Source organism: Rutidosis leptorrhynchoides, chromosome 5, assembly GCF_046630445.1.
Source record: "Rutidosis leptorrhynchoides isolate AG116_Rl617_1_P2 chromosome 5, CSIRO_AGI_Rlap_v1, whole genome shotgun sequence".
NCBI lineage: Eukaryota > Viridiplantae > Streptophyta > Magnoliopsida > Asterales > Asteraceae > Rutidosis > Rutidosis leptorrhynchoides.
In genome coordinates, this window is record NC_092337.1 from 414,940,402 (window position 1) to 414,954,997 (window position 14,596).

Sequence of the window (14,596 nt, forward strand, 5' to 3'; positions counted from 1 at the left end):
TGTAGTTATTATTAGGATTGCGGTTATTGTTGCAATTGTTGTTGCGGTTGTTGGGATAGTTGTTGCGATTGTGGTTGTAATTGTTGTTGTTGTTGTACTGGTGACTCTTGTCACCGTTTTCCTCCCACTTCCTCTTGAGTTGTTTCATGTTGGCTTCTTCGGCCGCCTGCTCTTTAATTCTTCCCTCAATCTGATTTATGAGTTTATGAGCCATTCGACTTGCCTTCTGTATAGAAGCGGGCTTGTGTGAACTCACATCTTCTTGAATCCTTACTGGTAACCCTTTTACAAACGCGTCGATCTTCTCTTCTTCATCTTCGAATGCTCCCGGACACAATAGGCACAACTCTGTGAATCGTCGTTCATATGTGGTAACATCGAACCCTTGTGTTCGTAACTCTCTAAGTTCTGCCTTGAGTTTATTGACTTCGTTTCTAGGACGGTACTGCTCGTTCATCAATTGCTTGAATGCCGACCACGGTAGTGCGTAAGCAGCATTTTGTCCTACCTGTTCAAGATAGGTGTTCCACCACGTTAATGTAGTACCTGTGAAGGTATGCGTAGCGTACTTAACTTTGTCCTCTTCAGTACACTTACTTATGGCAAACACCGATTCGACTTTCTCGGTCCATCATTTCAATCCAATTGGTCCTTCGGTTCCATCAAATTCTAAAGGTTTGCAGGTAGTGAATTCTTTGTAGGAGCATCCTACACGATTTCTTGCGCCGTTAGCTGCATTGCTAGATTCAGAGTTATTGTTGGTATGTAGCACAGCCTGTACTGCGGCTATATTTGCAGCAAGAAAGGTACGAAATTCCTCTTCGCTCATATTCATGGTGTGTCGAGTAGTCGGTGCCATTTCCTTCAAAATAGCCAACTGAATCGACTTAATCATACAGAATATTAAGAGTAGTCAATAGTATTTCGTAGCATAATATGAACTCATTTATAAAAGCTTTTTCTTCATATTAGCGTTTTATAAGTTTAAATTCGGGTACTACCTACCCGTTAAGTTCATACTTAGTAGCTAATATACAATTCAACTACTACAATTCCATATGAAAATCTGATTATAGTAATATATCACATATAAATATTCTTCAAACTTATAACATCGCTATATTACATATAACATGAAATATAGTACACTTTGATACAGGACAGTTTTGAAGATAAATCTAGTTAATACGCAAGTTGTTCAGTAAAGGAAATAAAGACACGTAATTCATAAGTCCAGAAACAAGTCATGCATTCTGGTTTTACTAAGACGACTTCCCATCCTTGGTCTTGTGGAAAATAACCGTTATGACCATTGGCTAGGCAGCATGTTGTAATGTCGTCAAAAGGACGAGGGTTTCGTAATGTCCAAAAGCCCCGTAATAATCTAAAAACCTTGTTTCTCACCCCAACTACTGAATCCGTCACTTGTGGGAAGGTTTTATTTAAAAGTTGCAATCCAATGTTCTTTTTCTCACTTTGGTAAGAAGCGAACATCACTAACCCGTAAGCATAACATGCTTCTTTATGTTGCATGTTAGAAGCTCTTTCTAATTCACGAAATCCTATGTTGGGATATGTTGAGTCAAAATAGGTTCTTAACCCGTAGCGTAAAATTGCATTTGGGTTCTCCGCATTTAATGCTTTAAAGAAAACACGGCGTAACTTACGGTCTCCCCAATGTGATATACCCCACCTATCAAAGGAAAGCCTTTTATAAACTAAGGCATTTCTGGAAAATCTTTCAAATGTTTGACAAGTTAATTTCGCCATAACTAAATGTGCTGATGAATTCTGACCGACTCTAGACAAGATTTCCTCAATCATATCCTCTGGTGGGTCTTCTAAAATATTCGGTTGTCTACCCTTAACGTCCATTTTGTTTTTATACTGTAAAATAGACAAGGATTAGATTCGTAAAAGATAATAAACAAACAATACAAGAAATTTTTACATAGAACATAAAAGTACAAGCACACTACAATACATATAATACACAACATGATTACAACCTTCTAATCTGAATCACTGGTTTCTTCTTCTTCGGACTTGGTTCGTTTTCCTAATTTTCTAGGAATATATGGTGTTCCTCTAATACGAGCCGTCATTTTCCATAATGGTTTAGAAAAACCTGGTGGTTTAGAGGTTCCCGGGTCATTGTTACATTTTAGGAAATACGGATGTTGTCGATACATATAAAGTTCATCGGGGTTGGAATCGGGTTTCTCTATTTATATACCTTTTCTCTTGTTATTTTCTTTCGCTTTATTAAATTGGGTCGAGGTAATTTCTATAACATCATCGGAATCCTCATCGGGATCCGATTCATCGGAAAATTGGTAATCTTCCCAATATTTTGCTTCCTCGACGGAAACACCATTGACCATTATTAACTTTGGTCCGTTGGTTGAGGATTTTCTTTTATTTAATCGATTTACTATAGGTATCAATATTTCTTCCTCCGAAACCTATTCTTCTTCTGGTTCCTCCTCTTCTGGTTCCTCTTCTTCCGGTTCCTCCTCTTCCGGTTCCTCTTCGGGAATTTGTGAATCTTTCCAGAATATATTCGACTCTTTATTATTATTAGGTGAATCAATGGGATTTGTACTAGAGGTAGACATCTATCACACAATATCAAACACGTTAAGAGATTAATATATCACATAATATTTACATGTTAATAATATATAGTTTCCAACAAAAAAAATGTTAAGCAATCGTTTTTGAAGAAAAACACGGTCGAAGTCTAGACTCACTAATGCATCCTAACAAACTCGGTAAGACACACTAATGCAATTTTCTGGTTCTCTAAGACCAACGCTCTGATACCAACTGAAATCTCTCGTTCATATTGATTATAAACGTTCCATATTAATTGATTTCGTCGCGAGGTTTTGACCTCTATATGAGACGTTTTTCAAAGACTGCATTCATTTTTAAAACAACCATAACCTTTATTTTATCTATAAAGGTTTAAAAAGCATTACATAGATTATCAAATAATGATAATCTAAAATATACCGTTTACACACGACCATTACATAATGGTTTACAATAAGAATATATTACATCAAAAATAAGTTTCTTGAATATAGTTTTTACATAATATCATACAAGCATGGACTCCAAATCTTGTCCTTATTTTAGTATGCAACAGCGGAAGCTCTTAATAATCACCTGAGAATAAACATGCTTAAAACGTCAACAAAAATGTTGGTGAGTTATAGGTTTAACCTATATATTATCAAATCATAATAATAGACCACAAGATTTCATATTTCAATATACATCCCATACATAGAGATAAAAATCATTCATATGGTGGACACCTGGTAACCGACATTAACAAGATGCATATAAGAATATCCCCTATCATTCCAGGAAATCCTTCGGACATGATAAAAACGAATTCGAAGTACTAAAGCATCCGGTACTTTGGATGGGGTTCGTTAGGCCCAATAGATCTATCTTTAGGATTCGCGTCAATTAGTAGATCGGTTTACTAATTCTTAGGCTACCAAGCAAAAGGGGCATATTCGGCTTCAATCATTCACCCATATAATGTAGTTTCATTCACTTGTGTCTATTTCGTAAAACATTTATAAAACTGCATGTATTCTCATCCCAAAATATCAGATTTTAAAAGTGGGACTATAACTCACTTTCACAGATTTTTTACTTCGTCGGGAAGTAAGACTTGGCCACTGGTCGATTCACGAACCTATAATAAATATGTACATATATATCAAAGTATGTTCAAAATATATTTACAACATTTTTAATACGTTTTACTGTTTTAAGTTTATTAAGTCAGCTGTCCTTGTTAGTAACCTACAACTAGTTGTCCATAATTAGATGTACAGAAATAAATCGATATATATTATCTTGAATCAATCCACGATCCAGTGTATACACATCTCAGGCTAGATCACAACTCAAACTATATATATTTTTGGAATCAACCTCAACCCTGTATAGCTAACTCCAACATTACTGCATATAGAGTGTCTATGGTTGTTCCAAATAATATATATAGATGGGTCGATATGATATGTCAAAATATTTGCATACGTGTCTATGGTATCCCAAGATTACATAATATATTAGAATACATGTATAAAACAATATAAGTTAGCTAGGATATGATTAATATAGATTTGTTACCAATTTTCACGTAGCTACAACAAGCAAAAATAATCAATCTTGTTTTACCCATAACTTCTTCGTTTTAAATCCGTTTTGAGTGAATCCAATTGCTATGGTTTCATATTGAACTTAAGTTTATGAATCTATACAGAAAAAGTATAAATTTATAGTCATAATTACAGGTTACAAGTCATTTTTGTAAAGGTAGTCATTTCAGTTTAAAGAACGATGTCTAGATGACCATTTTGGAAAACATACTTCCACTTTGAGTTTAACCATGATTTTTGGATATAGTTTCATGTTCATAAGAAAAATAATTTTCCCAGAAGAAAAAATTTTAAATCAAAATTTATCATAGTTTTTAATTAACTAACCCAAAACAGCCCGCGGTGTTACTACAACGGCGTATATTCGGTTTTACGGTGTTTTTCATGTTTTCCGGTTTTAAATCATTAAGTTAGCATATCATATAGATATATAAAATATGTTTAGTTGATTTTAAAAGTCAAGTTAGAAGGATTAACTTTTGTTTGCGAACAAGTTTAGAATTAACTAAACTATGTTATAGTGATTTCAAGTTTAAACCTTCAAATAAGGTAGTTTTATATATATGAATTGAATGATATTATGAACATCATTACTACCTCAGGTTTTGTGGATAAACCTACTGGAAATGAGAAAATAGATCTAGCTTCAAAGGATCCTTGGATGGCTTGAAAGTTCTTGAAGCAGAATCATGACACGAAAACAAGTTCAAGTAAGATTTCCACTCGAAATAAGATTGTTATAGTTATAGAAATTGAATCAAAGTTTGAATATGAGTATTACCTTGTATTAGAAAGATATATTACTGTAAATAAGAAAGATTTCTTGAAGTTGGATGATCACTTTACAAGATTGGAAGTAAGCTAGCAAACTTGGAAGTATTCTTGATTTTATGAAACTAGAACTTATAGAATTTATGAAGAACACTTAGAACTTGAAGATAGAACTTGAGAGAGATCACTTAGATGAATAAAATTGAAGAATGAAAGTGTTTGTAGGTGTTTTTGGTCGTTGGTATATGGATTAGATATAAAGGATGTGTAATTTTGTTTTCATGTAAATAAGTCATGAATGATTACTCATATTTTTGTAATTTTATGAGATATTTCATGCTAGTTGCCAAATGATGGTTCCCACATGTTTTAGGTGACTCACATGGGCTGCTAAGAGCTGATCATTGAAGTGTATATACTAATAGTACATACATCTAAAATTTGTGTATTGTACGAGTACGAATACGGGTGCATACGAGTAGAATTGTTGATGAAACTGAACGAGGATGTAATTGTAAGCATTTTTGTTAAGTAGAAGTATTTTGATAAGTGTCTTGAAGTCTTTCAAAAGTGTATGAATACATATTAAAACACTACATGTATATACATTTTAACTGAGTCGTTAAGTCATCGTTAGTTGTTACATGTAAATGTTGATTTGAAACCTTTAAGTTAACGATCTTGTTAAATGTTGTTAACCCAATGTTTATTATATCTAATGAGATGTTAAATTATTATATTATCATGATATTATGATATAATAATATATCTTAATATGATATATATACATTTAAATGTCGTTACAACGATAATCGTTACATATATGTCTCGTTTCGAAATCCTTAAGTTAGTAGTCTTGTTTTTACATATGTAGTTCATTGTTAATATACATAATGACATGTTTACTTATCATTTATCATGATTAAACATAGTGTAAAAATATCTTAATATGATTCATATGTAATTAGTAAGACGTTGTTATAACGATAATCGTTTTATATATCGTTTCGAGTTTCTTAATTCAATAAACACAATTTTATGTATATAACTCATTGTTAAAATACCTAATGAGATACTTACTTATCATAATATCATGTTAACTATATATATAATCATATATATGTCATCATATAGTTTTTACAAGTTTTAACGTTCGTGAATCACCGATCAACTTGGGTGGTCAATTGTCTATATGAAACCTATTTTAATTAATCAAGTCTTAACAAGTTTGATTAATTAACATGTTGGAAACACTTAATTATGTAAATATCAATTTCATTTAATATATATAAACATGGAAAAGTTCGGGTCACTACAAGAAGAAATTTATATGCTTCAACCAGAAGGTTTTGAACTACAAGGAAAAAAGAACTTGGTTTGCAGGTTAAAGAAATCTCTGTATGGTCTCAAACAGGCGCCGAGATGTTGGTACAAGAGATTTGATTCTTTCATAATGAGCCTTGAATATAACAGACTTTATGCAGACCCTTGTGCATATTTCAAGAGGTTTGGGGACAATGATTTTGTCATTTTGCTGTTATATGTAGACGACATGTTGGTTGCAGGCCCTAACAAAGATCGTATTAATAAGCTGAAGGCTCAATTGGCTAGGGAGTTTGAAATGAAAGACTTGGGTGCCGTAAACAAGATTCTAGGGATGCAAATTCACCGAGACAGAGATAATAGGAAGATTTGGCTTTCTCAAAAGAATTATTTGAAGAAAGTCTTGCAGCGTTTCAATATGCAAGATAGTAAGCCAATCTCAACCCCACTTCCTACTAATCTCAAGTTATCCTCCGTTATGTGTCCTAGCAGTGAATACGAGAGGAAGGAGATGTCTCGCGTACCGTATGCATCAGCAGTGGGAAGTTTAATGTTCGCAATGATATGTACAAGACCATACATTGCACATGCAGTGGGAGTAGTTAGTCGGTACATGGCGAATCCTGGTAAAGAGCATTGGAATGCGGTAAAGAGGATCCTTAAATACATCAAGGGAACCTTAGATGTTGCATTATGTTATGGGGAACCGAAATTTATAGTCAAAGGGTATGTTGATTCAGATTATGCAGGTGATATCGATAAAAGTAAATCTACCACTGTATATGTTTTCACACTTTGTGGTGGAATAGTAAGCTGGGTTTCAAAACTGCAGTCAGTTGTGGCGACTTCAACAACAGAGGCAGAATATGTAGCAGCTACTCAAGCTACTAAAGAGGCAGTATGGTTGAAGATGTTGTTGGAGGAACTCGGACACAAACAAAAGAATATCACTCTATTTTGTGACAACCAGAGTGCCTTGCATCTTGCAAGGAATCCAGCATTTCATTCAAAGACAAAGCATATACGAGTTCAGTATCACTTCGTTCGCGAGAAAGTGGAAGAAGGAACCGTGGATATGCAGAAAATTCATACTGACGGCAATGTGGCTGATTTTCTAACAAAGTCAATCAACCGTGACAAGTTTATTTGGTGCCGTTCCTCATGCGGCCTAGCAGAGACGTAAGCAACATCATTGGCAAGGAAGGATTATCGTGTGAAGATTTATTGTGTTTCAATCAAATCTTCAAGTGGGAGATTGTTAAAATATTAAGATGGTTGGTGGAAGTTGAATGGAATTGGTCAACTAGCACATGTTTTTGATGCTTAACTATTAGGATGGATGCTTCAATGTTGTGTGCTACATCTTTACACATTTACCTACCACAATATTTACTAGTATAAATACCATCATAAGCAAGCTCATTCATCATCCCAAAAACACATTCTCCATTGTATATTAAAAGAGTTAAATAGAGAGTTAGTGAGTATTAATCTCCTAATTACAAGAGATATAAAGATTGGTGCTTATCCTTGTAATTAGAGAGAAGTGTAATTCCTATTATTCTTATTAGTGAAACGTTTCTTTCCTTGCCCGTGGTTTTTACCCTATTGGGGTTTTCCACGTTAAATCTCGGTGTCTCTTTATTGTCGCTATTTCAATTATTACTAGCGGTTTGTTATAATTCGGTGTCGCTTTTCTCAACATATATATATATATATGATACAGTACAACTTTAAAACTCATATCAACAACTCTCAATTTCTAAATTGGGTTTTAAACTTCACACCTTTTATACCTATTATTAAACCTTTTATTACTGATGTATTTCAATAGATATATAATATATACTGAGATGGTTGCTTTATTAAAAATATGGGTGCTTGTGAGTATTCTTCTATTATCTTTACACAGTCAGATTCTTGTAATTTCACAAAATGTCACATGCAATTCCAATGATCTAAAAGGATTAAAAGGTTTCATGGATAAATTGCAGTCACCAATTGGTGGGTGGTGGCCCACAAATTCATCATCTTTTAATTGCTGCAATTGGGTAGGAATTACTTGTGATTCATCTTCTGGTAGGATTGTTAGCTTAAAACTCCCAAATCAAAGATTAACAGGTCATTTTGCTGATTTAATATCCAGTTTAGTTCAGCTTAAAACTCTTAATCTTTCACACAATTTCTTGAAAGGCCCTATTCCAACATCCTTTTTTCATCTTGCCAATTTGGAAATAGTTGATTTAAGTGGTAATGAATTTGATGACGTCCTACCGGTTACCATAAATCTGCCTGCGCTTCAAGTATTAGACCTCTCTGATAATAACTTAAGGGGTCCACTCCCGGTTGATTTATGCACGAAAACAAACAGATTACGCGTAGTCAGTTTCGCTGTGAATTACTTCACTGGAATCATACCTGTTAATTTTGGAAACTGCAGCTTTCTTGAACGTCTGTCGTCAGCCGGAAATTATCACTCGGGTGTGATTCCGGACTTTTTGCTCAGGTTACCTCGATTGCGGGAACTGGAACTACAAGACAATGAGTTCACCGCCATAACCGGAATCAGTGATTTCTTCAGTCAACTAGTCCACTTGGATCTATCAATCAACTTGATCTCAGGAGATATACCTGATTTCTTCAATAACTTCCCAAATTTAACTTATTTCTTGGCTCATTCAAATAATCTGTCAGGTGGGTTACCTCCGTCTTTGTCGAATTCACAAAGCATACATTCTCTTAATCTGAGAAACAACTCTTTGGACGGTTCAATCAATTAAAATTGTTCGATGATGCGTAATCTTATGTGTCTTCATCTAAGCAGTAATAAATTTTCAGGTACGATACCTGCTAATCTTGCATCTTGTAACAAGTTAAAAGCGTTGAATCTTGCAAAAAATAATCTCAACGGACAAGTCCCAGAAAGTTTCAAGAATCTCGAGTCACTTTCTTACCTTTTGCTTTCCAATTGCGGTGTTACTAACCTCTCAGCAGCTCTTACGATCCTGCAACACTGCCGCAATCTAACTATTCTTGTTCTTAGCAGGAACTTCTACAATGAACAGTTGCCATCTAATGTTCATCTACAGTTCAAATCGCTGAAAGCTTTAATGATTGCCAATTGCAGCCTCACGGGCAGCATTCCATTATGGATAAGCGGTTCGACTCAGTTGCAGTTATTGGAGTTATCTGACAACCGATTGACAGGATCAATTCCAACTTATATGGAGGATTTTAAGTCTCTTTTTTACTTGGATTTATCAAACAATTCATTGTCAGGAAAGATACCGAAGAATCTGACACAGTTGCGAAGCCTAATTTGGAGAAATGTCTCGATGGAAGAACCATCCCCAGATTTCCCGTTTTTCAAGCATATAAACACGCGCACCTTGCAGTACAACCAGATCATAAAGTTTCCACCTAAACTGGACCTCAGTAGTAACCTCCTCACAGGCCCAATCTGGCCCGAATTTGGAAACTTGATGAAACTACACGTATTGAATCTACAACACAATAACTTATCAGGTACGATTCCGAGTTCTTTATCAGGCTTGATAAGCATAGAGACGTTGGACTTTTCGTATAACCGCTTAACAGGGACAATTCCTCCATCATTGGCAAAACTAAGTTTTTTGTCCACGTTTAGTGTCGCGCACAATAATCTAACAGGTATTATTCCTTCTGGAGGACAATTTTCGACGTTTCTCAACACTAGCTTTGAGGGGAACCCCGGTTTATGTGGTAACTTATTCTTGAGCTGTCAGAACAGTCGAGACTTGTTGCGGCCTCACGCACATGAGGAAGACGAATACACGATCCTTCATATACTTGTAATCACTGGTTTTGGAACTGGTTTCCTTGGTACAGTCATCTCATTGCTTGTTGTTCCAAGATTTATGAAGTCACATATATAAGATATACACTGTTAGCATAGATAAATACATATCTACTGATCACTGCAGTTATTGTGTTTAGCAACATTCACATGTGTCAAGAGTTTGTGCATATGTTACATATATATAGCAGTTTGTAATAAGTTAGAAGTCCTTTTTCTGCATAGAAGTCCTTACACTTTTTATTATGTATGTTGTGGAATATGTATTAAAAATAAAGATAAACAAAAAATATGTATCCCGTTGCTTTAACAGATTTGTACGGATATAAAACACCCCGTTAAGATCGTTCAAGTACTTTTTATACATAAACAAAATTCTGGAGACAAAAGAATACACAAATTCAGATATTGCATAAAAGTTGAGAAAAAACTGCAATGTAATTAACACCGTGTTTGTAGTGAATCAAACCTACATATTTTTACTCAGCATCGTCCTCCATTTCATGAACGGCTTGAAGTGGGCCACTTGCGAGAACAGACCCTTCATTCTCAATAACACCATCTAAAGGACCATTTCCAAATAAACATATTTGTGGCTCTAACTGATTTAACCGCTTGTATTCATTATCTGATAAACTCCAGCTGAATATATCAATGTTCTGCGTTATCCTCTCAGGATTCACACTACATGGCAGCACACTCGTCCCTCGTTGTAAACCCCACCTCAAAATAACCTAAAACACACCATTTCAGTTCAGACACTTATATCAGTTTACAAACTTCTGCATTCAAACTTCAGTAACAACTTGGTACAAGTAATGAAAATGTACCTGTTCAGGAGTCTTTTTATGTCTGTCTGCGATATCTGCAACTACAGACAACTTTAGCATAGGTGCATGTACTGATCTTGACCTTTTAAAAGACATATGAGGAGTTCCGAGTTCAGGGTCACTTGATCCATTTTCGGGTGTAGGATTGCAAGTTGGTACTCCTAAGGGTGTGTGAGCAGATACATGGATGGATTTCGATTGACAAAACTTCACAAGCTCGTCTTGCCTCCAAAAAGGATGCAACTCCACCTACATAATCTCACATTCGGTTACTTCATGTTACAACAATTTTATGACAAGGTGTACTTGATATACCTAATGGATCTAGGTATGTATACATACACACAAAAAATCGAAGCATATTAAGGTGTTGTTTGTTTTTTAAGATGTTTTTGTCTAAAGATCTGAGGATCATGTCTGCAGAGAAGATGTGGCCTAATGGTTTGTATGTTGAATAGTGAAAACTGTTTGTTTTTATGTCTACAAAATAACTTAGTCATGTCTGCATCACTAAGAAGCATATTTCTGAGTCCGAGAGTTTGCCGACAGAATACGGCATTATTTTATCTTATATTTTTAGAGAAACAGATAGTCTCAAGCAGTGGCGGATCTTGGACAAGTTTTATAGGGGGGCCAAAAATATTCAAAACGTAAAAATTAGTCTCACAAAAATTGTTCGATAAATGTCAAGGATTTTATGCTTAAAAAACTGTAGCCATTAAACATAATATTAGTACATATATTTTTAACATTAGTCTCATTATTAAATCGTTTAATAACTTTTCTAACAAAATAATAGGTTAAAAATTATTTTGTCAAAAATTGTTTGTAATGTTGAATTGTTATCCTTTATTACTGTATATGCTATATTCACATTCACATTCACATTTCAGACTAGAATGGATATCAAATATCAATAGTTTAAATTTATAGGGTTAAAAGTGTATTTCTTCAAAAAGTTAAGGAGGTTATGTTAAAAGAAACAAGAAGTACATCTGCTATTTTATCTTCTGCAATTCACCCTTCACCCAAACTCCATTAAAATAAAACTGAGAGCTTCATTTTTTCCCTCGAGAACATATGAAAAATTGACACTACTTGTTCAAAATCTTGGAAGGGCCAAGGCCCCTACATACCCACCCAAAGATCCGCCCCTGGTCTCAAGACTGAAAAATGAACACCACCTTAGGCGGAAATAACCTAGTATAATAAAAGTTGAAGCATGTCATTAATGTTATCGTTGTAGATTCGAAATTCTCTTTTAAGTGTGATACATTTTAAGTGTGATACAAGCCTATCCCACACTAGGCATGCATCAACCTTACAAGAGGAAGTGTAGAACTCACTCTCAAAAGCTAACTTGAAGGAGGAGGGAACAACCACCCTTATAAGGCACCAACTAGTTTGTTCTCTAGTCAATGTGGGATTATATCAAAGTGCTTCTCGTGTTTCTTATTTGACATAATGCAATCTTTACAAGAAATTTTTTAATACTTGTCAAATATCTAAGTTGTCGTTCAAGACCCAAATCATTACACGCGAACAATCAACTTATCACGATAAGCGGAAAATAGTTAATGTTAAGTAGAAATCGTCACAAAACCAATCTTCATTGGACTTACCAAAAGAAAATGAGTCACATTTTCATGACGAAAAGGAATTACAGTTTACATTTGCAATAATATCGTCATCGTATTTTGCCTATTTTCCAACACATTTCGTGTTAGTTTGAAGTAAAGAAGGTGAGCTATTTACTAAAGGGTCAAAAATTGGACACTAATTTTGGTATCAATGAAATACTCTATCACTAGAATAACAGTTACATGTATACTGAATCAAACATATTAGAATGAAACTCAATATACTTAATCATGATTACTTTTTTATTAACAAGTATTTGTTTTTAGTTTGCATCATCCATTTCTTGTTAACCTGCAAGAAACAGACTGAATCTCTTATTTATAAACACTTTAGATTGTTTCAAAATTTTAAATGGCCTATTTAGTATGTACACTTAATTAAGTAGATAAACTCATATACAGATTTATGAAATGTCCTAATTTAATTATGGTCAAAAAAGAATATGTAATGGTCAAACATGATATATGTAACGTAGCAAACAAGAAATTAACAAAGTTCAAACCTGATTAACAGCGGGTACAATTTTAGCAAATTTAAGCAACTCATTGATCTGTTGCACATCAAAATTACTCAATCCAATCGCACGAACAAGCCCTAATTCAACCAAATGTTCCATCGATTTCCACGTTGTTTTCAACTTACTCCAAAACTGTCTATATTCACTACCCGAATTCGCAGGTGGATCAGTTGCATCACCAAACGCTGAACTCTCAGGCCAATGCATTAAATAAAGATCCAAATATGAAACCCCGAGGTTCTTCAACGAAACCCTAACTGAATTCTCAATCTTGTTAATTGAATTCATTGTACAGTAAAGCTTCGATGTTAGAAATATGTCTTCTCGTTTTAATGAACCGCCGTTGAATACTTGTGATAATGCTTCACCAACTTCAGCTTCGTTTCCGTACAGATGTGCGCAATCTATTTGACGGTATCCGACTGATATTGCGGTTTTAACGGCGTCAACGCAAAATCCGCCGCCGCTTTGCCATGTTCCGAGCCCGATGGCCGGAATGTTGGCGCCGGTGTTTAACGAGAAGTAAGTTCCCGCTGCCACGTGTTTCCCTTTCATGAATAAGAAGTGAAGTGATTTGAGTTGATGAAATAAGAGATGTGTAGAGAAGGTGTTTGATGAAATGCTTAGCTGAAAGATGGAATATTTTTGGTAATGTTGGATTGGGATCTTATGTATAAAGAAACTGAAATATAACTGGAGAAAATGAAATTTAGGATGGTACCAAAAACAAGAATAAACAAAGTGTTTGAATGGTCAACTAAATGCACCTACAGGCTACAAATGGTGATGTACTTTTATCTAACTTATTGTATGTATTATCGTTGTATAAACTTGCAGGCTACAAAACTTAGGTGTTGTTTGTTTTCATGTGTGCAGACTTTATTATGTCTCATGTCTGCGCGCTGCAGACGTTTTTACTGCAGACAGTTTGTTTTTCTGAAGACATAAGATAAAATAATGTCTTATTATGTCTGCAGCCTCGCAGACTTAGAAATGTGCTTCTAAGTGCTGCAGACAGAATTAAGTTATGTTGCAGACATAAAAACAAACAGTCTTCATTATTCAGCATACAGACCTTCAGATCACATCTTCTTAACAGACATGGTCCGCAGATCTTCAGACAAAAACATCTTAAAAAACAAACAGCACTTTACTTACATATGTACTTAGCTTGTGATGTTAATAGATATTTTGTGATCTTGGGCTATTGTGTTTTGTTAGGTTAGTTTGTGTTTTGTAATTTTCGACATAATTGCACTCGTCTTAAGTTAGCGTTTAGTTAGGTTCGCGTAGTTTGGTTTACTTTTGTCGAGCCTTTTCGTCGTGGTTTGTTTCTTTGTCCTATATCGATTTAGGATTCTTTCATCTTTTGATGAAGTTTCCTTTTATTTTAATAGTTTTCGTTTTTTAGCCAAAAAAAAAAAAAAAAAAAAAAAAAAAAAATATTAGATAATAAGATTTTTAAGACCACTAATATCCCTCCGTTATC

At 34.5% G+C, this 14,596-nt stretch overlaps 2 protein-coding genes across 2 annotated transcripts; one reads left to right on the forward strand and one right to left on the reverse strand.

Annotated features, from left to right (window-relative positions):
- The first annotated feature begins 8,137 nt into the window (after positions 1–8,137).
- LOC139846909 (phytosulfokine receptor 1-like) lies at positions 8,138–10,449 on the forward strand. The gene is made up of 2 exons (XM_071836484.1): positions 8,138–8,978; positions 9,123–10,449. The coding sequence occupies exons 1-2, from the start codon at positions 8,138–8,140 to the stop codon at positions 10,196–10,198; spliced, it is 1,917 nt and encodes a 638-aa protein (XP_071692585.1). The 3' UTR covers positions 10,199–10,449.
- LOC139846910 (aldo-keto reductase family 4 member C10-like) lies at positions 10,354–13,863 on the reverse strand. Its single transcript, XM_071836485.1, has 3 exons — positions 13,093–13,863; positions 10,950–11,198; positions 10,354–10,853 (listed from the first exon to the last, which is right to left on the reverse strand). Exons 1-3 carry the CDS (start codon positions 13,660–13,662, stop codon positions 10,599–10,601), a joined length of 1,074 nt encoding a protein of 357 aa, XP_071692586.1. The 5' UTR covers positions 13,663–13,863; the 3' UTR covers positions 10,354–10,598.
- Between the last annotated feature and the right edge of the window lie 733 nt (positions 13,864–14,596).